This window comes from Leucoraja erinacea, unplaced genomic scaffold (genome assembly GCF_028641065.1).
Source record: "Leucoraja erinacea ecotype New England unplaced genomic scaffold, Leri_hhj_1 Leri_58S, whole genome shotgun sequence".
NCBI classification, from domain to species: domain Eukaryota; kingdom Metazoa; phylum Chordata; class Chondrichthyes; order Rajiformes; family Rajidae; genus Leucoraja; species Leucoraja erinaceus.
Window position 1 is genome coordinate 522256 of NW_026576498.1, and position 27745 is coordinate 550000.

General features: G+C 42.9%; 1 protein-coding gene across 1 annotated transcript in view; it reads right to left on the reverse strand.

Moving 5' to 3' along the window:
* Positions 1–8818: 8818 nt before the first annotated feature.
* Positions 8819–27745, reverse strand: part of LOC129694244 (mucin-3B-like) — a 21179-nt gene continuing 2252 nt past the window's right edge. The window contains exons 2-11 of the mRNA XM_055630957.1: positions 26312–26419; positions 23801–23919; positions 21928–21986; positions 20137–20267; positions 19993–20055; positions 19395–19557; positions 17391–17567; positions 15643–15749; positions 12162–12260; positions 8819–10035 (exon numbers count right to left, since the gene is read on the reverse strand). Of these exons, the coding sequence (XP_055486932.1) occupies positions 12187–12260; positions 15643–15749; positions 17391–17567; positions 19395–19557; positions 19993–20055; positions 20137–20267; positions 21928–21986; positions 23801–23919; positions 26312–26419 (1001 nt within the window). The 3' untranslated portion in view covers positions 8819–10035; positions 12162–12186. The remainder of the gene's footprint in view (positions 10036–12161; positions 12261–15642; positions 15750–17390; positions 17568–19394; positions 19558–19992; positions 20056–20136; positions 20268–21927; positions 21987–23800; positions 23920–26311; positions 26420–27745) is intronic.

The window sequence follows — 27745 nt, forward strand, 5'->3', positions numbered from 1 at the left end:
AGTACTGTATGAATGTGATGAGGTGTTTGTCTCTATCACCTTTCAGGCTGTGAGTTGCAACCATCCTTATTTCTCCCTCCAATCCTTAACCATATAACCATATAACAATTACAGCACAGAAACAGGCCATCTCGGCCCTACAAGTCCGTGCTGACACATTTTTTTTTTCCCCTTAGTCCCACCTGCCTGCACTCATACCATAACCCTCCATTCCCTTCTCATCCATATGCCTATCCAATTTATTTTCAAATGATACCAACAAACCTGCCTCCACCACTTCCACTGGAAGCTCATTCCACACCGCTACCACTCTCTGAGTAAAGAAGTTCCCCCTCATGTTACCCCTAAACTTCTGTCCCTTAATTCTGAAGTCATGTCCTCTTGTTTGAATCTTCCCTATTCTCAAAGGGAAAAGCTTGTCCACATCAACTCTGTCTATCACTCTCATCATTTTAAAGACCTCTATCAAGTCCCCCCATAACCTTCTGCGCTCCAGAGAATAAAGACCTAACTTATTCAACCTATCAACTTAGTTGTTGAAACCCAGGCAACATTCTAGTCTGAAGAAGGGTTTCGGCCCTGTAACTTAGTTGTTGAAACCCAGGCAACATTCTAGTCTGAAGAAGGGTTTCGGCCCGAAACGTTGCCTATTTCCTTCGCTCCATAGATGCTGCTGCACCCGCTGAGTTTCTCCAGCTTTTTTGTGTACCTAACATTCTAGTAAATCTCCCCTGTACTCTCTCTATTTTGTTGACATCCTTCCTATAATTGGGCGACCAAAATTGTACACCATACTCCAGATTTGGTCTCACCAATGCCTTGTACAATTTTAACATTACATCCCAACTTCTATACTCAGTGCTCTGATTTATAAAGGCCAGCATACCAAAAGCTTTCTTTACCACCCTATCTACATGAGATTCCACCTTCAGGGAACTATGCACAGTTATTCCTAGATCCCTCTGTTCAACTGCATTCCTCAATTCGCTACCATTTACCATGTACGTCCTATTTTGATTTGTCCTGCCAAGATGTAGCACCTCACACTTATCGGCATTAAGTTTCAAAATATTTTGAAATAATTCCTACTTTCAAAATATCTTTAAACTTTTAGCTCCATCTGCTGGATGAAGATTGTCTTGCACAAATGTTATTAAACATTTCCAATCTTGATGTATATGCACCGAATAATTTTCTGATCTGCTCTTCATGAGCTATCATGTTACTTACTGCTTGTTCCTTGGTCTTCATTGCCAGTTGATGCTACCACTGACTTACAGGTCATTCAAATACACTTATGTATTTTGACAAGTAGTAATTCTCTATATGTGATTCCAGGAGGCAGGTTTGAGCCGGTTTCAATTTTAGGCTTTGCATGGGACTTAGATAAAACATGAAAATAAAATTTGCAGATCTAAAGAGGAAGGGGAATTGGATTCAGATGAGAGCACCTTCAGAGGCTGCAGAAACCAGAATGGGTCAACCATTGTCCACTTGCCATCTGTGGCAGATGTCCATTTAGCCAACCATTCTCCCTTAAGCCAAGGAATTACAAGCCGGCAAAACAAAAGGTGCTGGTGTAACTCAGTGGATCAGGCAGCATCTGTTGAGGGAATGGATAGGTGACATTTTGATTGGGACCCTTCAACGTGATGCCACATCTTTCCATCCTCACCCCTTTCAGCAAAGACAACACCTTTTGCAATTCTTTGGTTCATTCTTCCTCACCCAAACCACCCTCTCTCCAAGTACTTTTCCCTGCAACTGCCAGAAATGTAACACTTATCTCTATTTGTTCTCCCTCACCTCCATCCAAGTGGGACAGTGCACCTTTTCAAACCTCATCTACGGCATTTGGTGGTCCAAATGTGGCCTCCTTTACATCAGTGACACTTGTGCTCCGGTCTGCCAAGGCCTGCTGGATGTCCTGTTGAGAACCATTTTAACTCCCTTCCCCATTCCAATGCTGACTGTTCTTCTATTGCCAGTGTGAGGCCTTGTGCAAACTGGAGGAGTAGCACATCATGTTCCCCTTAGGCAGCAACCAAACAGTATGACATTGAAATTTCAAGCATCAAGAACCATGGTGTCATACAGCCACAAAACAGGCTCTTCGGCCCATCTTGCCCATGCTGACCAAGAAGCCTTGGCTACATTAGTCCAAACTGCTCATGATTGGTCAATATCCCTCTAAACCTTATAGTGTTTAATTATTATATGTACTGATAAATGGAACAATGGAATTCTCACGCATCATAACAGGCCTGTAACACACTACTCATAGATAAAATTCAATAAATTAAAACCCCAAATATTGGGATTGACATGGCCATTCTGTATATGTGCAAAAAGGCGGATGTTTTTAATAATAATAATAATAATAATCTTATTTATAATGCACATTTTTAGTCAACTTGCATTGACCCCAAAGTGCTTCACATAATTACATTACATTTACACACAGGCAAAGGTGGGTGAAGTGTCTTGCCCCAAGGACACAACGACAATATGCACTCCAAGCGGGATTCAAACCGGCTACCTTCCGGTCGCCAGCCGAACACTTAGCCCATTGCGCCATCTGTCGTCCCGTTAGTATAAAATAGCCTGCTAGGTGTTGGGAAGAAGCTCTACTTTTTAACAAAACCAACTCAGGTTGATGTGTTTTTCTCTTAATAGGTTAGATATACATTGCTTTTTTTAAATAGGATGTTTGGTATTCAGAATCTTTTATTTGAAGTTGAAGAATTTCATTGTCCTATCTGAGACACATGACAATAAAACTCTCTTGACTCTTAAATAAACTTGAAAACTAGGAAACAATGATATTTTGATTTCTTTCTTTTTTTATTATATAATAAAACCAATTAAATACATTGACCATGAAATTACTGGTATAGAAAGATACTCAATAGAGGACTACATTAGAAACTTAGTTACACCCCTGTAAAACATGACGTTTGATACCGTACAGTTGAAGGAACTGATCCTTTTAAGTCTAGTACCACTTTATAAAAAATAAAAAATTATGGGATTGGGGGTAATATATTAGCATGGGTAGAGGATTGGCTAACAAATAGGAAGCAGAGAGTGGGGATAAATGGTTCATACTCGGGATGGCAACCGGTAACTAGCGGGGTTCCGCAAGGGTCGGTGCTAGGACCCCAGTTGTTCACAATTTATATAAATGATTTGGAGGAGGGAACCAAGTGTAATATATCAAAATTTGCGGACGATACAAAAATGGGAGGAAAAGTAGGGGATGAGGAGGATAGGAAGAGTCTGCAAAAGGATATAGATAAGCTAGGTGAGTGGGCAACAACTTGGCAGATGAAATTTAATACTAATAAATGTGAAGTCATTCACTTTGGGAAAAAAAATGATAGGGCAAGTTATTTTCTAAATGAGGAGGAGCTGCGTTGTAATGCAACGCAAAGGGATCTAGGGGTATTAGTACATGAATCACTGAAAGTTAGTATGCAGGTGCAGCAAGCAATCAGGAAGGCCAATGGAGTTTTGGCCTTTATTGCTAGGGGGATTGAGTATAAAAACACGGAGGTCTTGCTGCAGCTGTACACAGTATTAGTGAGACCACATTTGGAATACTGTGTACAGTTCTGGGGTCCATACTTAAGAAAGGATGTACTAGCCCTGGAGGCAGTGCAGCGAAGGTTTACAAGATTAATTCCTGCAATGAGGGGATTGACATATGAGGAAAGGTTAAGTAGGCTGGAACTCTACTCTTTGGAGTTTAGAAGAATGAGAGGCGATCTCATTGAAACGTATAAGATCGTGAGGGGCCTTGATCGGGTGGATGCCCCGAGGATGTTCCCAATGATCGGGGAAACTAGAACTAGAGGACATAGTTGCAGAATAAGGGGGGGCTCTTTTAAAACTGAGATGAGGAAGAACTTCTTCACCCAGAGGGTGGTTAATTTATGGAATTCACTGCCCCAGGGAGCAGTGGAAGCAGAAACTTTAAATATATTTAAGACTAAAATAGATGGTTTTTTAGCTGCCAAGGGGATAAGGGGCTACGGGGAGAGGGCAGGGATATGGACCTAGGTATGGTTAGTATAGTAAGACCTGAGTGATCTCCTGGACAAGTGTCGATCGCCTAGATTGGGGTCGGAGAGGAATTTCCCGGATTTTTTTCCCGAATTGGACCTGGGTTTTTATCCGGTTTTTTGCCTCCCCCAGGAGGTCACGAGGTTCTTGGGGTGGAGAGGGGTGATAGCGGTATAAAGGGGAGGGTAGTGTCTTGTGTTCTGTGTCTTGTGTCTACTGTTTGTGGGTAAGTGTGTCTGTTTAGTGTTCAGCCATGAGCGAATGGCGGTGCGGGCTCGATGGACCTGGTGGTCTGCTCTCGCACCTACTTTCTATGTTTCTATGTTTCTATGTTTTATTTAATTTGACACTTACCTGATTTTGTTTAATAATCTTGGAGCGGCCTGGTATTTTTATTTCAATTGAGAATGTGCATTTTACTTTGGTAGGGTTTAGTTTGAAAATTATTAAACAAAATTGAAAACGTATATATTAACAATATTTAAACACAGGTAAGTTGGACATTATACTTCATTACAAAAGTCATTAATATTCATTTGTGGCATCTGGATTTGTGCTGAAAATAAAAGGCAATGCATTTATTTCTTTGTATCAAGTATTTTACATTTTCAGAAAATGATTTTCATTACAAATTTCTATATTAACATTTTTAATCGGAACAAGACATGGTGATTCATGCTGTAGATACATTCTCTCTCCACTAGATGCAGTTCTAACACCAACAAGAGGAAATAATTATAGCTTGATACATTTAAATTCATGTTTTACATTCTGATATATGTAATTCAACTTATCACCATTCCTTTTCTCCAGAGATGCTTCCTGGCCCGCTGAGTTACTCCAGCATTTTGTGTCCACCTTCAACCTATCACTATACTGATAAGGATGGAATTAATGGCTTTAAAATGGAGCTTACATTAAATTTGTATATCCTCATCTTTAAACCCAAATGACAAAGTCTGCAATTGGTCAGTTCCCCATTTTCAGTGCAACAGATGATAAATTAGTATGGTGTGATAAACTGTGTTGAAACAATCTGTACCCCGTTCCTGCCTTCTTGCCATATCCCCTGACCCTGCTATCTTTAAGAGCCCTATCTAACTCTCTCTTGAAAGCATCCAGAGAATTGGCCTCCACTGCTTTCTGAGGCAGAGAATTCTACGAATTCACAACTCTCTGGGTGAAAATGTTTTTCCACATCTCCGTTCTAAATGGCCTATCCTTAATTCTTAAACTGTGGCCCCTGGTTCTGGATTCCTCTAACATTGGGAACATGTTTCCTGCCTCTAGCATGTCCAATCCCTTAATAATCTTATATGTTTCAATAAGATCCCCTCTCATTCTTCTAAATTCCAGAGTGTACAAGCCCAGCCGCTCCTTTCTATCAACATATGACTGTCCCGCCATCCCGGGAATTAAACTGGTGAACCTACGCTGCACTCCCTGAATGTCTTTCCTCAAATTTGGAGACCATAACTACACACAATACTGCAGGTATGGTCTCACTAGGGCCCTGTACTGATTTGGACTGATAATCCAGCATTCAACATTGAGATGGAATTTCAGCATTGTCCATTTAGTGGACAAGATGCTTGACTTTTTCACTACTCATTATGCCTCAGTTGAGTGTTGTAACTAAATTCACTTTTAGTCAAGTTATGAAATGTCTGAAGAATCATTGTGCATGATTTGCTAAAGGCTTGTTTGCAGGTTCCATAACAGTAAAATAACTTGGGAAAATGAGTGTAAAATCTTTAAGTTATACTTCTGTTAAATATGCCATAATAACGGTATTGGGCTCCTTATTTAAGGAAGAATGTACAGTGCATTCAGAAAGTATTCAGACCCCTTCACTTTTTCCACATTTTGGTACGTTACAGCCTTATTCTAAAATGGATTAAATTCTTATTTTTAAATCATCAATCTACATACAATACCCCAAAATAAAAAATAAAAAACAGGTGTTTAGAACTTTTTGCAAAGTTTTAAAAAGAAATAACTGAAATATCACATTTACATAAGTATTCAGACCCTTTACTCAGTACTTTGTTGAGGCACCTTTGGCAGTGATTACAGCCTCAAGTCTTCTTGGGTATGATGCTACAAGCTTGGCACACCTGTATTTGGGTAATTTCTCCCATTCTTCTCTTCAGATCCTCTCAAGATCTGTCAGGTTAGAAGGGGAGCGTCGATGCACAGCTATTTTCAGGTCCCTCCAGAGATGTTCAATCGGGTTCTTGGTCACCTCCCTGACCAAGGCCCTTCTCCCCCGATTGCTCAGTTTGGCCGGGCGGCCAGCTCTATGAAGAATCCTGGTGGTTCCAAAGTTCTTCCATATAAGAATGATGGAGGCCACTGTGCTGTTCGGGAGCTGTAATGCTGCAGAAATTGTTTTATACCCTTCGCCAGATCTGTGTTTTGACACAATCCTATCTCGGAGGTCTACAGACAATCCCTTCGTCTTCATGGCTTGGTGTTTGCTCTGACATGCACTGTCAACTGTAGGACCTTATATAGACAGGTGTGTGCCTTTCCAAATCATGTCCAATCAATTTAATTTACCACTGGAGAGATAGTGGGGGGATAGGGGGAGCTGAGGAGTGTGGGATAGAGGGCTAGGAGGGAGGTAGGGAGGGGAGAGGAGTTATGGAGGGAGGGAGTGAGTGACTGAGGGTAGGGGAAGGAGAGGGAGAGAGGTGAGGGAGGGATCGGGGAGGGGAAAGAAGAGGGAGGGTGAAGAGGAGGGGGAGAGAGTGCTAGGGATGAGGGGAAATGAGCTGCGCCTGTACAGTTGGGGGCTTTGTGTTAGTGGTGGAATATTGCATTGGGGACCAAGCCTCCTGTGTGACAGGTCCACTTAGTCTAGTAACGCTTTAAATCTTTTTCACCAAATCAAGTGCAAATGCTCAGGTTTGTGACACTTAAAAATGCCAGCTGAGAAGTTTTTAATTAACACATGTTTTCAATGTTCTGTGAATAATTTTAACCTAACCTACCAATATGGTGGATAGGCCCCCTTTTCCGGGGTTACGTCTGTGCCCGGGTGGGATTAGAAAGGGAATACGCCCTGTCTGTGGGCACCCTGAGGGAGTTCCGGGACCGCTGGGCTCCGCAGGGTGTTGAATGTATCCTCAATAAGGATTGTATCATAATTGTATAATAGTTTATTATGGATATATGTTTGTATTGTATTTATGGTGGTGGGTTCTGGCTTGTTTTATTGTAGTGTAAATATTATTTTTTAATAATTGAATAAATTTTTTGATTAAAAAAAAAAAAAAAGAGAAAATTTTATGTGGGTATAAAACAGTTAGTGAATCCCCATGCTATCTTCATTGGCTACAATGATTTAGGTTAACATAATCCCCAGCTGAATCTCCAACTAATGAAAATGCCATGGTTTTTTATCTTGGTAATGGATTAAAACAGAAATAGTGTGGAATGATCGTATCAGTTTCAGAATAAAATACTGAAACAATCAAATCGTTTGATGGGAAGATAAACACAAAATGCTGGAGTAACTCAGCGGGACAGGCAGCATCTCTGGAGAGAAGGAATGGGTGACGTTTAGGGGCGAGACCCTTCTGCAGTCTGAAGCTGGTTCTTTCATTTAAACCAGCATCTGCAGTTCATTCTTACACAAATCGTTTGATGTATCAGCTTCATCTCAAATGTATTACTAATAGCTAGGTTTATATATTGTGGTGCTTTTTGTCCATTTTTTTCTTTCCATTTTAAAATCCCAGATGCAACAAACAAGCAACGACTAAAATTGGAACTCCAACGTTTCGCTGTTGAAAACTAAACCCAATCCAAGCTCCGATGATCAGGCGTCTGCAGCAGCAAGGTATTGAAATGGGATTTGCAGCCTTGACCTTTGAAGTTCTCAATCGATTATGTCTTATATACGATTATATTCCAAGAAATAATTTATTATCGCATGAAAAAACGTAGATAAGAAATATAAGTACAGGGTAGTTTCAAGCAATTAAAATTTTTTCTTTCAATTAAGCAGATAAAGAACTGCATAATACAAATGACTCACTGAACCTTACTTTCTTTTTCAACACTTGATCATCATTCAGTATTTCAGGTAGACAAAAATGCTGGAGAAACTCAGCGGGGGAGGCAACATCTATGGAGCGAAGGAAATAGGCGAAGCGTTGCCTATTTCCTTCGCTCCATAGATGTTGCCTCACCCGCTGAGTTTCTCCAGCATTTTCGTCTACCTTAGATTTATCGGCATCTGCCATTCCTTCTTAAACATTCAGTATTTCATAATATATCCGTTTGGAGGTGTGATCATGTAATGGAGACCATTTTTTAAAATTGCTGACTAAGAATGATATTGAAGAGCAGATTTGCAGATTGCAGAGACGTGCAAAGTCCAAAGAATGTTGATAATGGGACATCAATCATCTAAATTTAGCAATAACATAAGTGCAAAGAATATCTGAGGTGTGCTGAGGAGAACATTCTTGATTAATAAAAATGATGCAAAGTTCTGAAGTGAGTTAGAGGATCAGGCAACATCTCCGAAGAACACCTTTGGTCATCTCCCCACCACAGCCTCCAAAATTCTCCACCTCCATCTCCTTCCCGAAATCTACAAACAAACAAACAGAACCCATTGTTTCTTTGGTCAGGCTCTTTGGCAGAGGGTCATGTGCACCTGCCAATTACTGCAAGTAATCTAGGCGTACTAGATGCAGTAACCTCATCTACTGTATCCGGTGTTCCCATTGTGACCTTCTGTACATCAGCATGACCAAGCATAGACTCAACGAGCATTTCACCAAATACTTGTAGTCGGTCCACCAAGACCTGTTGGATTCCCCAGTTGCGAACTTATCGTCCCATTCCAACACTGATCTTTCTGTCCTTGGCCTCCTCCATTGACAGAGTGAGACTACATGCAAGCTGGAGGAACAGCACCTCATATTCCGCTTGGGGAGCCTACACCCAATGGTATGCACATTGAATTTTCCAATTTTGAGTAATTCACCACCCCATCCTGGTGCGCACCCATTTCTTCCACTATCCCGCCGCAGTCATCTTTCTCTTTTCTTTCTCCTTGTACACTCACCTCCCATTCCTAAATCCCTAATTTCCCTTTTATCTTCTCTCATTACCCTCCCACCTATCCCCTTCCACCAATTTCCCTCCTTTTGACTTTACGTTTCATCCTCCTTCTATCCTTATCTGATACCGTTCTGTCTCCTTTTCATCTCGAGTGTTTGTCACTTACTCCACCCATCTGCCAATCAAGCCCTCCCCACCTGTATCCACCCTATCACTTGCCAGGCTCTATCTTGCAACCACCTCTCTTTTCCAGCTTTTCTCTTCCCTCCTACAATTAATCAGGAGAAGGTCCCAACCCAAAACATTCCCGATAAAAATCTGCCTGCCTCGCTGAGTTCCTCCAGCACCTTGGGTTTTGCTCCCCAAATTTTTTTCTTTACTTAAGTCCTAAAGAATGCGACTCGTGTCATCTGACCAGGTTGGATGTATGTTGCCTTTTTATTGGACATTTGGAATTCAGAGTGCTTCAAATAAACTTGAATACTAGGAAATACTAACATTTTGATTTATTACTTTTTAAAATATATATTACGACCATTTTAATACAGTTACTGGTACAGAAAGATACTCAAAAGAGGACTTATTATGCAACTTGTTTCCACCCCTTTACAATGTACTTTTTGACACTCTACAGTTCCGGGAAATGATCTTTGGAGCCATGCACCATATTGCTTCATTAGATAGTCTGGCTTTGTTTAATAATCTTGGAGCAATCTGGTATGTTTTAATTAAGTTGTGCACAGTTAATTTTGATAGGTTTCAGTGCGTAAAATAATATCAAACTAAATTCAGGAAACATGCAGTAAAAATATTCAAACACCGATAAACTGGACATGTTATACTTCATTGCAGAAGTCAGTAATATTCATCTGTGACCTGGTTTTTGAGCTGAAAAGGAAAGACAATGCATTTGTTTCTTTGTATCAAATATCCAACATTTTCAGAAAGTAATTTCCATTACAAAATCTCATAGTAACATTTTTAATAGGAGCAAGATTTGCTGACACATGTTATAAGTTATATTCTCTCTCGACAAAATGAAGTTCTAATACAGAAGAAAATAAGTATAGCTTGAGACATTTAAGTTGCTGTTTTAGATGCAGATATGTGTAATTCATCGCATCGTTATTCTGAAGAAGATTGAATGGCTTTAAAATTGAGCCTGAATTAAACTTGCATTTCGGAAACCCAAATGACAGAGTCTATTATTGGACGGTTCACCCTTTGCAGTGCAACAAAAAACAACAAAAGCTAAATCAGCATTGTTGTTTAAACATGTGCTTCCTGTTTACATCTTCAGTTCCTGTCACAAATTTTGTGCGCTTTCTGGTGCACATTTGAATTTCGTAAGAAGGCAAGGTTCAAACCTGCAGATGCTGGTTTGCAAAAAGAAAGACACAACGTGCTGGAGTAACTCAGCGGGTCAGGCACCTTCTGTATTATTCCTAGAAATACCTGCCAATGTTGTTCCACTGTTATCCCTGCTAGGGTATCTTTCCAGTCAACTCTGGCCAGCTCCTCCCTAATGGCTCCATAGTCCCCTTTATTCAACTGTAATACTGACACATCCGATCTACCCTTCTCCCTCTCCAATTGTAGATTAAACCTGACCATATTATGGTCACTACCTCCTAATTGCTCCTTAACCTCAAGTTCCTTTATCAAATCCAGTTCATTACACAACACTAAATCCAGAATTGACTTCTCCCTGGTAGGCTTCAATACAAGCTGCTCTAAGAATCCATCATGGAGGCACTTCACAAACTCCCTTTCTTGGGCCACCACGTACAATTTCATAACATTTTAAGCAGTGCAGGCCACCACATTCCATTTCATAGCATTTGAAGCAGAGTGCAGGCCACCAAATTGCCAAACAACTCATTGCATTGTCATTAAGGGCTAACAAATCATTTATTGCAACTACATTGCAGACTCACGGTTCAGTTGATTCACAGCTTAGAATCACAGTTGTGGACTCTCCCTCGTGATCTTCCAGAGTGACTGACACATCCAGGTATCCAGGGTTTTATAGCTCATTTCGAAGTGACCCAATAACAATCCGCACTGCAGCCCTGGCGCTCTGTTTCTCAATGGCAGAATATGCAAGCCCCGTCTGGAGCCGCTCTAATCATGCAGGCAAGGTGGACTCTGCATTGAACACTGCCTGCAGGTGAACCACAGGATGCCTGAAGCCGACAAAGGTGGAACACCTGTATGAGCTGGCAGGCATCAACGAACCATCTCGAAGACGTGATCGGGCAGCTGCAGTAGAATGCTTCAATGCGGACACAGACCCTCGCCACCCCTTGCACAATCACCAACATGCCAAGAAGCACCTGAAGAGTCGGAACATCTTCATGGAACTAGAGCCAACCGTACCAGGCACCAAAACCAAACAACAGACGGCACCAAGACACCACCTGCCTTATACTACCTGGAAAGCCCTAAACTGCCTCCGCGCTGGAATGGGACGTTGCGGACTCAACCTGAAGAAGTGGGGCCTCTCGAACTGTGACAAGTGCAACTGTGGAGATGTACAGACAATGGCCCACCTACTGACTTGCAGCGGAGGGACATACACTGGGGACGATCTCCGCAGAGGCACAGTTGTGGCACTGGCTGTAGCAAAGCGATGGCAGAACGTCGTCTGACACACGAGCGAACGATTGGATATAATGGGATCGTTCTTTACATTAGTAATGCTAAGCAAAAGTAAGTTTTTGTTTCATGTGACACTGACACTGTAATTGACCCATTATGGTATCATGCCAATACATTGTTTCAATACAAACCTGTCCAGTGTTGAAGTTAAAGTCAGATACTGGTTGCGTTGTGACACGACCCGGTGGTTAGGCCACCTGTTTGCGAACCCTTGGCAGTCGGGGGTAGAGTTACGTGACTGGGTAATGAAGGGATAGAGTTGTCACGAGGTTTAGGGCTGTGCCCCCGTATAAGTATGGAGTCAGCCCCGGGTCAGCCCTCCCCCATTTGCGTGTGTGTGTTGATCTCCTTACCTGAACAATAAAATTCTCCTTGTTTTCACCATACCATATTCCCCCGCCACAGCGTATAACTCGTAGAACTGCTGGAGGATTGTCCTTCACTTATTGTATCTGAATTATAAATAAACACCATCATCGTCAAAAGGATGCATTTCTATATATAAAACCTATTTCATGTCTTTGAGGGCTGCTCTTATCATGTGTTTTTCTGAGCTGATAAATAAGGAGCCACTCGTGCTCTTGAAGGTCTTCTGGAATTTTTCGCCCAATGATTTTTGAGTGGGGAATCTACCTAAGCTATCTGAGGAAGTGCTGTCTGGGATCACAGTTTGGGCTAGTACACTATTTTGTATGATCGTTCGCAGTACCCTCTGATAAACACAAGTACCAGGTCTCACATGTCTACACTGGTTTAACATTCAAAGCTAGAGTCACCCTCAAACAAAAACCCTTGCTTTAGGATCCCTGTGATATGTGACATGTGGCACCCTGCTTATTAGTGCATTTCAGGAATTCAAAAAGCTTATTGGAATGTGACTTTTGCAATCATCTCTTGAAAACATGTTCTTAAAAGTGCAGGTTTTATGTGTGTCAGGGTATCTCATGTCTTTATAGATGTTGCTACCTTTTTGACATGAATGTCCTTCAATTTTGATTGGGGGCAAATTAATTTCACCGTTTTCTTAATATTGAAAAAGGATAGAAATCAATTTCTAGACCCATGCTAAAAATTAGTTGGAAGGGAGAGAGAAAGCTCGTCTACTTTCCGTTTTTAATTTTATTTTTAATTTCAAAAGTATATTCTTTGACTATACATCCTAAATGTTTAAGAGGGAACTGCAGATGCTGGAGAATCGAAGGTTACACAAAAAAGCTGGAGAAACTCAGCGGGTGCAGCAGCATCTATGGAGCGAAGGAAATAGGCAACGTTTCGGGCCGAAACCCTTCTTCAGACTGATCGGGGGCGGGGGTGGGTGGGGACAAGAAAGGGAAAAGGAGGAGTAGCCCGAAGGCTGGGGGATGGGAGGAGACAGCAGGGGGGCTGAGGGAGGGTAGGAGACAGCAAGGACTAACAAAATTGGGAGAATTCGATGTTCATGCCCCCGGGGTGCAGACTCCCCAAACGGAATATGAGGTGCTGTTCCTCCAATTTTCTCTCTCCCTTCCAACTAATTTTTAGCATGGGTCTAGAAATTGATTTCTATCCTTTTTCAAATTGGAGGAACAGCACCTCATATCCCGTTTGGGGAGTCTGCACCCCGGGGGCATGAACATCGAATTCTCCCAATTTTGTTAGTCCTTGCTGTCTCCTACCCTCCCTCAGCCCCCCTGCTGTCTCCTCCCATCCCCCAGCCTTCGGGCTACTCCTCCTTTTCCCTTTCTTGTCCCCACCCACCCCCGCCCCCGATCAGTCTGAAGAAGGGTTTTGGCCCGAAACGTTGCCTATTTCCTTCGCTCCTTAGATGCTGCTGCACCCGTTGAGTTTCTCCATCCTAAATGTTTAATTTGGTTTTGAAGCTTGCGATTCACCATTGGGTCTTGATTCACATCCTTGCATGGAGCAACAGGAAGTGTGTGAGGTCTTTTCTATATTCACAGACATTGCAGCTGTACATTTCAGGTCAGAGGTAATTTTATACCAGCACATATTATCGTTAAAAAGGAGGAGGCATTAAATGACCTAGTGTCCATGAATGTGGATAAATCCGTGAAGCTTGATTAGAGATACCAGGCTGCCAATGGAAGCAGTGGTGGAGATAGAGGAGAAGGCAGGAGAATGGGGTTGGGAGGGAACGACAGATCAGCCTTGATTGAATGGCAGAATAGGCTTGATGGTCCAAATGGCTTAATTCTGCTCCTATCTCTTATGACCTAATATGGTAGCTGGGGCTCCAGCAGAGGTTTTTACATTTTCATTGGCCACTGATAAGATGCTTTTAATTTTAGTTTTATAGATACAGCGCGGAGTAGGACATTCGGCCCTTCGTGCCAGCACCGCCACTCACTGTGATCATGGCTGATCATCCACAATCAGTACCCCGTTCCTGCCTTCTCCCCATATCCCTAGAATCCATTAGCCCTAAGAGCCACATCAAACTCTCTCTTGAAAACATCCAGTGAATTGGCTTCCACGGCCTTCTGTGGCGGAGAATTCCACAGATTCACAACTCTCTGGGTGAAAGTTTTTCCTCATCTCAGTCCAAAATGGCCCACCCCTTATTCTTAGACTGTGACTCCTGATTCTGGATTCCCACAACATCAGGAACATTATACCTGCATCAATATTTTTCCTCCAATCCCTTAAGAATTTGATATGTTTCTATAAGATGTCCTCTCATCCATCTAAATTCCAGTGAATACAAGCCCAGTCGACCCATTCTTTCATCATATCTCAGTCCTGCCATTCCGAGAATTAGCCTGGTGAACCTACGATGCACTCCCTCAATAGCAAGAATGTCCTTCCTCAAATTAGGAGACCAAAACTGCACACAATACTCCAGATGTGGTCTCACCAGGGCCCTCTACAACTGCAGTAGGACCACCTTGCTCCTATACTCAAATCCTGTTGCTATGAAGGCCAACAAGCCATTTGCTTTCTTCACTGCCTGCTGTACCTGTAAGGTAGCCTTCATCAATATTCTATGTAATTGATCCCGTTATTCATGCATTTTTGGATTTCTACGCTTGAAGTGTAGCTATGAACAATAAATGTCCGAGTGAATGGTGCCATTAGCTGTAACCAATGGATCATCATGGATTTTCCTGCCCAGAAAGCCAAAGAATTGTTCTTATCAAAGTGACACGCACAATTAATTTGGAGTTCTCCGCTAAATCGAACAATCTTGCATTCTTGGCCATCTTCCATAATTACAGGATCCAAATATAGTAGGAAATCTTTGCTGATGGGATAGTATTGGACTGTGTAATGTTGTGTATGACCCACCAACAGGAAGGCTGGTGCTAGCTGAATGCAGAATGACTAGAATGAGCAGAGAGCATGAAGATACATTGCATCCTGAAATGCAGCCAACAGGTGTGGGGAATCACACTCCATCAACCAATCACTCCAGGTATGTTAGGCTTTAGTTTAAGGTAGACAAAAATACTGGAGAAACTCAGCGGGTGCGGCAGCATCTATGGAGCATTAGAAGAAGGGTTTCGGCCCAAAACGTTGCCTATTTCCCTCGCTGAATTTCTCCAGCATTTTTGTCTACCTTCGATTTTCCAGCTTCTACAGTTCCTTCTTGAACATTAGATTTAGTTTAGTTTAGTTTATCCTCAAGTGAATCAAGGTACAGTGAAAAACATTTGTTATGTGCTAACCAGTCAGCGAAAAGATAATACATGATTTCAATCAAGCCATTCACAGCAAACAGATACATGATGAAGGGAATTACTTGACTCCCATGGTTTTCTATACCAAACTCATGTAAAATGGGGATTTTCTTGTTTTATAACTTTGTAAGTTCAGTGTCACAACCAATAGCATTACCATCAATGGAATCGGTGTTCCTATTTTCGATAATAAGAGACCCAGGATTTTTCCATTCCCAATCATCTTCTTCCCAGCTTTCCATTATTTCTTTCACTTGGTCATTTCTATAAAAGACACAAGAGGCAGAGATTTAGGGAAGTATAAATTATTTGCAAAGAACATATGAATAACAATTCAGCATCACGGATATTGTATGAAACGGCTCTAGTACTTTTGAAACTTATGGGCCTGTCCCACTTACGCAACTTTTTCAACGACCTCCGGCAACCGTCTTAGGTCATTGCAGGTCGGCGAAAATGTTCAACATGTTGAAAATTCAGAAAGATGCTACGACTCTTTGGGCGACTGAGGAGACGACTCATGACCATACAGGCGACACCCTGGCGACATACTGTGGGATGAAGCCTGTATGGTCGTGAGTCATCGCCCAAAGATTCGTACATTGTTCTGGTCGCCGCTGGATTTTCAACATGTTGAAAAGTTTCGGCGACCTGGAATGATCTATGACGGGTGCCGGCAGTTGCCGAAAAAGTCACGTAAGTGGGACAGGCCCGTTAGTCACCAAATCCAATGTAGGACATATATCAGGGAATTTGCATTTTGCAAGATTCCTTAGCAACTATAGTGATTATTATTTTAGTAATGTTGATGGAGGAATATTTTTACATGAGAGAGAACACCTGCTGAAGTGGAATCTCTGTGCATCATGATGTGGAAAATGGATTGTGGTGCGTTCAACAACATACCATCTAATTATATTATTCAACAATATATATCAATGAGATGTGTAAGAGCAGCCAGCCATGAAAACCACATTCATCTCCAGAAATTCCATAATGAGGACCTAAATTGTCACATTAACGTTAATATTGATCCAAAGTCCTGAAATTTCAGCTCAGAAGCAAAATCTAACCCCCCCCTGTAATACAAAGCTTTGTACATCTCGAAGCAGGATTAGTTTATCTGACATCTTGTGTGTTCTGCATTCAATATGACTGAGCTTTAAAAACAGCTGCACATCCCTGCATTAATGCGATTGCACCATTTTTCTTTAATATCCAAAGATCTTCATTCTCTGTAAACACTTGAACCAGTCTCATGTTTCCTCCAAGTGTCCACTCCTTGTTCCATCCCCACTCATCATTCTTCCCATTCTACATCACCGTCCCAAGGAACCGGAAGAGATGCAATACCCAGTCCGTATTGTGAGGGATAAGATATACATGCATTTAGATGGACAAGGGCTGTTTAGAGATAGTCAGCACAGGTTTGTGCGTGGCAGATTGTGGCTCGTGAATCTGATTGAGTTGTTTGAAGATGTGACCAAAAGGTTTGATGAGGGCAGACTTGTAGGTGTATATATGGATATCAGCAGGAACTGGACAAAGTTCAGCATGGTGGGCTGTTCTGAAATGTTGGATGGCATGGGATCCAAGGAGAGATAGCAAAACATTGTTAAAAAATTGTCCCAAGTGGGTGTAGGATAGTGTTAATGTGCGGGGATCACTGGTCAACATGGATCCGGTGCACCGAAGGGCCTGTTTCCACGTTGTATCTCCAAACTAAACTAACTAAACTAAAGTGCACTCTCAGTAACATTTTAAGCTTTGAAGGTTTTTGTCTTCTCCACTCTTTTGGGAGCTGAATTTGCTTTCCTCACAACCTCTTGGATGCAATTTTATTATATATTATTATATATAGGTGATACATAAAAATATAATAAATATGGATATATTTCAACACACCTTTTGGTTTGTGTTAGGTTTAGGCTCTTGTGAAACCTCACATTGTTGATCAAAAGAGCCAAAAGGCCAAGAAGAAGGACAATAAGTGTTACTGATAAACCAGCAATGAAGCCTTTTTTATGAATCATATGGTTGCAGGAATCACCATAGTACCAGTAGTCTTGAGACACGTCACAACTGGAAGAAAGTAAAATTTAAAAAATCACATTTATATCGTTATATAATCTATATAATTGATGTGAACGAGGGCAGGTTCTTCAGTCTGAATAAGGGTCTCGACCCGAAACATCACCCATTCCTTCTCTTCAGGGATGCTGCCTGACCCGCTGAGTCACTCCAGCATTTCGTGTCTACCTTCGATTTAAATCAGCATCTACTTCTACAGATTTAAAAGGGCTCAAGGGTCTGGGGTAAAGGGAGAGATTGGGCAGGGTAGGACTATATGTAGAGAGATATGGGTAAACAAGACTAGCTCAGGTTGGACATGATTGTCGGTATGGACATGTTGGGCTGAAGAGGCGAGTTGTGTGACTCTATGATTCTGTGACTCCATCAGGAAGTTGGAGTGGACACTTGAGGCCACAGTCTCCCTACCAAAGGCACCATATTTCCCCTGTATGTCAACATGATCAATGAACGTTGCCCTGTTAATAGGGTTGTCAATATTCTCACTTTCAAATAAGGGACAAAAGATCAAAATACGGGACAAGTTCCCGACGGCAATTCGTTGACTGACTCAGCCGTGGCTGGGTTCGTGATGAGTTGGCCCGGGTGCTGGACTGCACACAAAGCCCAGTCGGCAGGCCAGCTAACGTGTTTGGCCCGGGCGTGACATCGCGTGCAAAGTTCGGCACCCCATCCAACAAATGAACCGATGATCGGCCATGAGAAAGAGGGATGGTGGTGTCGGCGGTAAGCGAAGGTCCGAAGGTCGGACAGCTGGCCGGGCTGCCGACCGACGGGGCCACGGGCGAGGTGCTGCTGCTGCACTCCATGGGCTGCACTACGTCGGGAAGGGTGAGGCGGGGCCGGATGCGGCGCTCCAGCCCGACAGTCCCCTCGACCCGAGTAGTAGCAGTCAAATATGGGACAAGGGCAGTCCCGTATGGGACAAACCAATTCAGCTGAATATACGGGATATCCCAGCTAATACGGGACAGTTGGCAACCCTACCTGTTAATAACAGCAACTGTTCCTGAAAGTAGTGAATTATGCATGATTTGAAGTGTCCCCAGAAGAGCATGGTTTTTATTTTTTGTAAGTTATATCTGTTATTCTTCTATTCAAAGCATATTTGCTTTTTGGCCGATCCTATTTTCGCCAGTGATAGCTAGGGGTCACGCAAGGGTCAATATGTAAGCATCTTGCTCTACAAGTTGAGGACAGTCATGGAGAGAACTCTGTGATAGTATAATGGCAGATTATTACATCGTTCAAGAGATTGCTCCCTCTTACAGGCAGACAACATTTAAAGGCAAGTGCCATCATTTATTACACACAAAACTAAGCCAAATGGCCACTACACATAGTACCGAGTCATCCACCTCAGCTATGAATTTGAACATGAATGATGTAGGAAAGCCTGTTTAATCACAGGAGTTTAGTTTAAATATTTCTCAAAGGGAAGAAATTACTACTTCTTAAAATAGAAAGGTCTTAATTTTGATCATTTTTATGTTGGTCACCAAGTTTGATATTAAGGCAAGATGCAACAAAAAAGGCAAATATACAGTCTTCTAAAAGGAAAGAATATAACATCACGATCAACTGATCTCTTCCAGTGATTTTGGGTTGAGACACAAATATTAGCCAACACATTAAGGAGAATTCTGTTTTAAAGCAGTGCAATGAAATATTTCTAAAAGAGCGGAGTGGACCTTGGATTAATGCCTAATTCTAAAGGTAGTTGTCTCCACCATGCAGCACCCTCATCATAACAATAATATGGCCATGAAGGTATAAACATATTCAGAGCACAACATTTAGTTAATTGTGAAATCTTACTAGCAATTGGGTCCATTACTTTTCATTCCACACATTCCATTTCCACATTTCATTGCGTCCTTCCTTTGCGAATTACAGACTGAAGCACAAATGGTCTTCTTACCAATCACAACCAGTGTATAATACTGGCTTAGTTTCTCTGGAACCTCTGAAGCACAATCAGCTGTCAAGGATATACAAAGTTCAAGTTATTATCAAACTTCAATTATAATTTTTTTTTAACTTTCATGGTGTGTGGCAGAGGAACAATTCCTCACATCGTTCTATGCAATTTGTTACTTTGAACTTACCAAATTTGAAAAATAATATGTACTTCCATGTGGGTAGACACAAATGCTGGAGAAACTCAGCGGGTGAGGCAGTATCTGTGGAGCGAAGGAAATGGGCGAAGTTTCGGGTCGAGACCCTTCTTCAGACTGAACGGAAGAAGGGTCTTGACCCGAAAGGCCGCCCATTTCCTTCACTCGACGACAGGAGCTTACATTGTTCATTCCCGACTAAGTACGCGGGTAGTTCAAGTGTTATTTCGTTAATAAAGAACATTTTGCTCTACCTGCCTGGTCTCGCTAAACAATAAACAATAAACTGCGTGACTTACCAGTGAGAACAGCTTCTTTAACGCCTACAGAGGAAGTGTCAATTTCAAATCCAGTGTTGTTGCCTGAAATTTAAAATTCAGGGTTATGTGAATAACTTGCTTTCATAAAAATAGTTTTGTGTTAATTTGGGGTTTTGAGTTTACCTCCTGATGAAGTTGGATCTTTAAGAGTTGTTTTAATTTCTTCGGCTATTTTATTGAGAAAATTATGAGACACTGCTTCCGAAGAGTTTGTGGCCAGAATAACCTCGTGATCCACGATGATACTGCCGCTCCTATTGAGCAAAAAGAAATATGATTGGCACCAATCAAGTTTAACACAGCATCTATCATCTGTCAATGAAAGGCTCTGGTATTGTTCAAGGAATTGAATTTAATATCTTCTTAATTTACTCTTGTTTCTTCATCAGGCTTGTTTTAGACCTGAAACCCCAACCTAAAACTTGAGCACTACGTTCTTCTGAGGCTAGAATGTAAGTAAATGGTTCAACTTTTAGTATTCATCGTTATAACAGACATTAGAATAGCTTTTTGTGAAACATGTTTATCATTTCTTTTGTTTAAGAAGGAACTGCAGATGCTGGAAAATCGAAGGTAGACAAAAATGCTGGAGAAACTCAGTGGGTGAGGCAGCACCTATGGAGCGAAGGAAAAAGGCGACATTTCGGGTCTCTCTGACTCCATGGATGCTGCCTCACCCGCTGAGTTTCTCCAGCATTTTTGTCTACCTTTATCATTTCCTTCGTCTTGTCGAGACAATCTAGAATGATTTGTTTTCTAATTATTTTTGTTCTCATGGGCACTCACTCATTGCCCATTCTCTTGTGACTGGTTTTACAACTGGCTGAGCTGCTGGGCCAGTTTGGAGAACACTGTCTCATCCCCACAAGTGAAGGACCAGAATTGCTCAGGCAAGAGCAATGTGAGAAAGTTAATGACGTCAGGCCATAATCCTGAATAATCACATTGAATTTCACATTGGCCATGAATTAAAATCTTAATTTCATGGGATATCAGATTCAATAGGTAAAATCAATGAATATATTTCAGATTTGTCTGTCACGGTGGCGCAGCGGTAGAGTTGCCGCCTTACAACGGAGACCCGGGTTCGATCCGGACTATGAGTGCTGTCTGTACGGAGTTTGTACATTCTCACTGTGACCTACGTGGGTTTTCTCCGAGATCTTCAATTTCCTCCCACACTCCAAAGACGTACAGGTTTGTAGGTTGATTGGCACAATCAGTACCTGCCTTCTCCCCTTATCCCCTAACTCCGCTATCTTTAAGAGCTCTATCTAACTCTCTCTTGCAACCATCCCGAGAATTGGCATCCATTGCCTTCTGAGACAGAGAATTCCACAGATTCACCATCCTCTGTGTGAAAAAGTTTTTGTTCATCTCCGTTCTAAATGGCTTACCCCTTATTCTTAAACTGTGGAGCCTGGTTCTGACTCCCCCAACATCGGGAACATGTTTCCTGCCTCTAGCGTGTCCAAACCCTTAATAATCTTATATGTTTCAATAAGATTCCCTCATCCTTCTAAATTCCAGAGTATACAAGCCCAGCCGCAACATTCTATCAACATATGACAGTCCCTCCATCCCAGGAATTAATCTCGTGAACCTACGCTGCACTCCGTCAATAGCACGAATGTCCTTCCTCAAATTTGGAGACCAAAACTGCACACAATACTCCTGGTGTGGTCTCACTAGGATCCTGTCCAACTGCAGAAGGACCTCTTTGCTCCTATACTCAACTCCTCTTGTTATGAAGGCCAACATGCCATTTGCTGTCTTCATTGCCTGCTGTACCTGCATGCTTCATTTCAGTGACTAGGACCCCTAGATCTCATTGTACTTCCCCTTTTCCTAACTTGACACCTTCCATGCAAAACACAAATCAGGCATCTATCAGTGGGCTATCACGAAGATTACCGAATCTTTAAAATCTTCACTCCTTTGTATCCTCGTATATTATTGAAAATGTTGTCCATCTGAAAAAATAACATGAAGGGATGTGAGTTTTCCTGCATATGAATGTTAATTTTATTTTATTAATGGAAGAAAGTCAAGATATACTTTGCCATATATATTTTTTCATTAAACAAGTCCAAATTCCATCCACTGTTCTTTAACAAATGAAGCAACACATACTGGAGTACATGGTGTCTTGGGTTGGTGAGTAGAATTTATGCCATCTAATGCCACCATCCATTCTCTACAAAGTTGGTAGATTAGAAAACCTTGCCTGCATTGAATTGTATATCTCAAGATGTCATGGACCCTGAATTCCAGCAAATGTGTTCTGCCTTGTGGAAGTAAGCTCCATTTTTGTCAAAGTGAAACTACCTGACCCACCACAAATAGAATGCTGTAGCTGGTTACTTCAGAACAAGTTACTTCAGAGAAAGGAGTTTCACAAGGAATGAATAGATAGTTAATGTTAAACCTCTGTTTAAGGTAGCATTAAGATTGCGATACAAATTGTATTTGAGCAATTGTACCTTGAGTTTGGCCTGGTTCTCTTGATTTATTTCTCATAAAACACATTATATATATACATTATGTGTACATTTGAAGTTGGCTATAGCAAATATGACATTGGCATTAAAAGGTAGACAAAAATGCTGGAGAAACTTAGCGGGTGAGGCAGCATTTACGGAGTGAAGGAAATAGGCGACGTTTTGGGTCGAGACCCTTCTTCAGACGGATATGGTGGTGGGGGGGGCGGGAAGAAGAAAGGAAGAGGCGGAGACAGTGGGCTGTGGGAGAGCTGGGAAGCGGAGGGGAAAGAAAGAGCAAGCAGGGACTACCTGAAATTGGAGAAGTCAATGTTCATATCGCTGGGGTGTAACGAACCCAAGCGAAATATGAGGTGCTGCTCCTCCAATTTACGGTGGGACTCACTCTGGCCATGGAGGAGGCCTAGGACAGAAAGGTCGGATTTGGAATGGGAGGGGGGATTTGGACATAAAAGCAATAATTTTGGAGTGTACTTATAGAGAATTGGATGGAAATTGGAAAAGATTGAAGGGAATTTTGGGGAGCCATAAATTGATCAACTATTGGCAAATGGGTACTAATTAGCCACTGCAGCGGGTGGTAATGTAATATATCTGGTATTAAAACAATATGTGATATCATGATATCTAGGCAGTATTTGATCTAGGAGCATTCTTCACTGTGGTGGAAGGCACTGTGGTGTTCAGTCAGGCCTATTCCTTGTTCACCCGTGGTCGGGGCCATGAACACGCTACGGACAGCTCGATGTACAGGCCCTCTCGTCGGGACGGTCAAACACACTCCGCGGCTTGGAAGGTAGTAAAGACATAACACAACTCTGTAGGAGTACCTTAGGCCCAAACATCTATAACTGCTTCTTCAATGACCTTCCTTAAAACATCAGGTCAGAAGCGGGGATGTTCTCTGGTGTTTGCACAATGTTTAGCACCATTTGCGATTCTTCAGTTACTCAAGCAGCCCATGTATAAATGCAGCAAGACCTGGACAAGATCCACGCTTGGGCAAATGGGTCGCAAATAACATCCATGCCACACAAGTGGCAAGCAATGACAATATCCAACAAGAAAAACACCAGTCTTTTTATTTTAGCTTTCTTGTTGATTGTATGATTTGTGCGTTTGTCTGAGTCCATGTAGCTTTGATACTACCACAAGGACAATTTTTACTTCACCTGTACGTGACTGTACTTGTGTAATTGACAATAAACTCAACTTGGCATGACTTAACTAATGCTAGAGATACTATGTGACAATTGTGAGCACAGTATCTAGTTCTGGGCACTGACCTGTTCCATAAACTTTTCCGAAAAGTCATGGTATTCAATTGATTGGTCATCCGTTAGCGCTTCTGAAAATACTTCGCCCACTATCCTGAGTGTAACTTCAACAATGGCCACAACTTCATCTGCAAATCATCAGATACAATTCATCAAACACAAGTTGGTCAAGATCTTATCTCATATGGAAAATAAGATCCAAAAGGTTTGGAGGGATATGGGGGAATTGCAGACAGGTTGTACTAGCGTAGCTGGGACATGTTGGCCGGAGTGGGCATGTTGGGCCAAATGGCCTGTTTCCACTCTGTATCACTCTATGACTCTAAGCTGGACTCTAATTTCCTGAAAAATGTACAAGCTGGGATTCAGGACAGAGAGGTACGTAGGTTTGAAGAAGGGTTCCGACCCAAAACAAACCCTTCCTTTTTCCCCCAGAGATGCTGCCTGACCCGCTGAGTTACTCCAGCACTTTGTATCTATCTTCGGTATAAACCAGCATCTGCAGTTCCTTTCTACACAGTATGTTCAGTCCGTCTAGCAGGGAGAAGACAAAAGCAGTATGACACAAAGCTGGGTGGCAGGGTGAACTGTGAGGAGGGTGCTATGAGAATGCAGGGTGACTTGGACAGGTTGAGGGAGTGGACAGATGCATGGCAGATGAAGTATAAGCGGATAAATATGAGGTTATCCACTTTGGTAGCAAAAACAGGAAGGCAGATTACTATCTAAATGGCATCAAGTTGGGAAAAGGGGAAGTACAACGGGATCTGGGGGTCCTTGTACACCGGTCTATGAAAGTAAGCATGCAGGTTCAGCAGGCAGTGAAGAAAGCGAACGGCATGTTGGCCTTTATAACAAGAGGAATCGAATATAGGAGCAAAGAGGTCCTTCTGCAGTTGTACAGAGCCCTAGTGAGACCACACCTGGAGTATTGTGTGAAGGTACACAAAATTGCTGGAGAAACTCAGCAGGTGCAGCAGCATCTATGGAGCGAAGGAAATAGGCGACGTTTCGGGCCGAAACCCGTCTTCAGACTGATGGGTGGTGGGGGGGGAGAAGGAAGGAAAAGGGGAGGAGGAGGAGCCCGAGGGCGGGCGGATAGGAGGGTGGGAGGAGACAGCTAGAGGGTTAAGGAAGGGGAGGAGACAGCAAGGGCTAGCAAAATTGGGAGAATTCAATGTTAATGCCATCCGGACGCAAGGTCCCCAGGCGGAATGTGAGGTGCTGTTCCTCCAATTACCGGTGTTGCTCACTCTGGCAATGGAGGAGACCCAGGACAGAGAGGTCGGATTGGGAATGGGAGGGGGAGTTGAAGTGCTGAGCCACCGGGAGGTCAGGTTGGTTATTGCGGACCGAGCGGAGGTGTTCGGCGAAACGATCGCCCAACCTCCGCTTAGTCTCACCGATATAGATCAGCTGACACCTAGAGCAGAGGATGCAGTAGATGAGGTTGGAGGAGATGCAAGTGAACCTTTGTCGCACCTGGAACGATTGCTTGGGTCCTTGAATGGAGTCGAGGGGGGAGGTGAAGGGACAGGTGTTGCATTTCTTGCGGTTGCAAGGGAAAGTACCCGGGGAGGGGGTGGTGCGGGAGGGAAGGGAAGAATTGACAAGGGAGTTGCGGAGGGAGCGGTCTTTGCGGAAGGCAGACATGGGGGGAGGTGGGAAGATGTGGCGAGTGGTGGGGTCACTTTGGAGGTGGCGGAAATGGCAGAGGATTATGTGTTGTATTTGCCGGCTGGTGGGGTGAAAGGTGAGGACCAGAGTGACTCTGCCCTTGTTGCGAGTGCGGGATGGGGAGAGAGAGCAGTGTTACGGGGTATGGATGAGACCCTGTTGTGAGCTTCATCTATGGTGGCGGAGGGGAATCCCCGATCCCTGAAGAACACGGACATTTCTGATGCCCTGGTATGGTATTGTGTGCAGTTTTGGTCCCCTAATTTGAGGAAGGACATTCTTGCTATGGAGGGAGCCCAGCCTAGGTTTACAAGGTTAATTCCCGGGATGGCGGGACTGTCATATGCTGAGAGAATGGAGCAGCTGGGCTTGTACACTCTGCAGTTTAGAAGGACGAGAGGGTATCTCATTGAAACATAAAAGATTGTTAAGGACTCGGACACACTAGAGGCAGAAAACAAGTTCCCAATGTTTGGGGAGTCCAGAACCAGGGGCCACAGTTTAAGAATAAGGGGTAAGCCATTTAGAATGGAGACGAGGAAACACTTTTCTCACAGAGAGTGGTGAGTCTGTGGAATTCTCTGCCTCAGAGGGCGGTGGAGGCAGATTCTCTGGATGCTTTCAAGAGTGAGCTAGATAGGGCTCTTAAAAATAGTCAGGGGATAACGGGAGAAGGCAGGAATGGGGTACTGATTGGGAATGATCAGCCATGATTACATTGACTGGCGGTGCTGGCTAGAAGGGCCAAATGGCTTGCTCCTGCACCTATCGTCTATTGTCTATTGTCTATTGTCAGTAGCATTAAAATAACATAAAATATGATTCATTTGAAAATAGACACACCTAATTCAATGTCATCGTCTACACGTTCGCAAAAATCTCCTTCGTAGTTGTCTAGGCAGTCACATTCATCACCATCCCAGGTCCCTCCATTCTGACAAGGGTTTTTACCTACAATAACAGATAATAAGATTTCCATTCAAGCAGTCTTTGATAAACATCACTTTACAAGCATCTGTACTGTACTATGAAACCAGTATCAAACTAATGCTTATTTATGGTTGCCCTGCATTCTTCCTTGGCATGGATGTTCAAGGTCCACGTACAAGGTGCAAGGCTCTTGGTGCAATAATTAATAATAACTTTATTTATATAGCACTTTTCATTCAATTAAATGCAACCCAAAGTGCTTTCCTCAAAAAACACAGGTCTAAACAAAAATACAATTTAAAACAGTGTCCTTACTATTAATAGCACAAGATTTATATTAAAATATCTCTATACATAAAACTCTGATCTTGAGTGTGTGTGTGTGTGTGTGTGTGTGTGTGTGTGTGTGTGTGTGTGTGTGTGTGTGTGTGTGTGTGTGTGTGTGTGTGTGTGTGTGTGTGTGTGTGTGTGTGTGTGTGTGTGTGTGTGTGTGTTCTCACATCTTCTCGAAAAAACGACGCAGTAACGGTAGAACGTTTACATATTCCGGTAGAAATTGTTTCTGTGGCCCAAAGTCGCCTTATCTGAAATTTTCAGGCTTTATTTCTCGAGTTATTACTGAAAATGTTCAAAAATCTGTCAAAACTTTGAATTTATAAACTACTGTCTTTCGCTGATGACGTCACAATGGGTCTGCTCTGTGCGCACTTCTTCCACGCGTTGCAAGTGACATCACCCTCCCCCCCCCCCCCCCCCCGGTTATTCAAAAGACGCAGAAAGAACGAGGAAAGTACTCGGCCCGGCTCGGCGCATGGACCTGGGCAGAAGCAGAGCCTGGAGCCTGGGAATATTGCGTTCAGGAACCATCCTTCCCCTCTGACGCCACGACCCCTCCACCCCTCAAACTCTACCCCCCCCTTCTCTGCCCACCCCCCCACTCCCTCTCTGCCTCTCCCCCCCCCTCTCTGCCCTCTGCCTCTGTCCTCTGTCTCTGCCCCCATCCCACGCCCCTGCCCTCTGCCCCTGCCCTCCCTCTGCCCCTGCCCTTCCCCTTACGCTCTCTGCCCTCTGTTCCTGTCCCTTCTCATGCCTCTGCCCTCTGCCTGCCTCTGACCTCGCTCTGTCTACCCCCCTCCCTCTCCAGCCGCGCCTGCGAATTGGGGGCTATGCGTGAGTGGATAGGGCGGGGGATGGGGTAAAAGGAGTGAATGAATAATATTAATATAATATCAAGGGGGGTGGTTAGTGTCTGTGTGTGTGTGTGTGTGTGTGTGTGTGTGTGTGTGTGTGTGTGTGTGTGTGTGTGTGTGTGTGTGTGTGTGTGTGTGTGTGTGTGTGTGTGTGTGT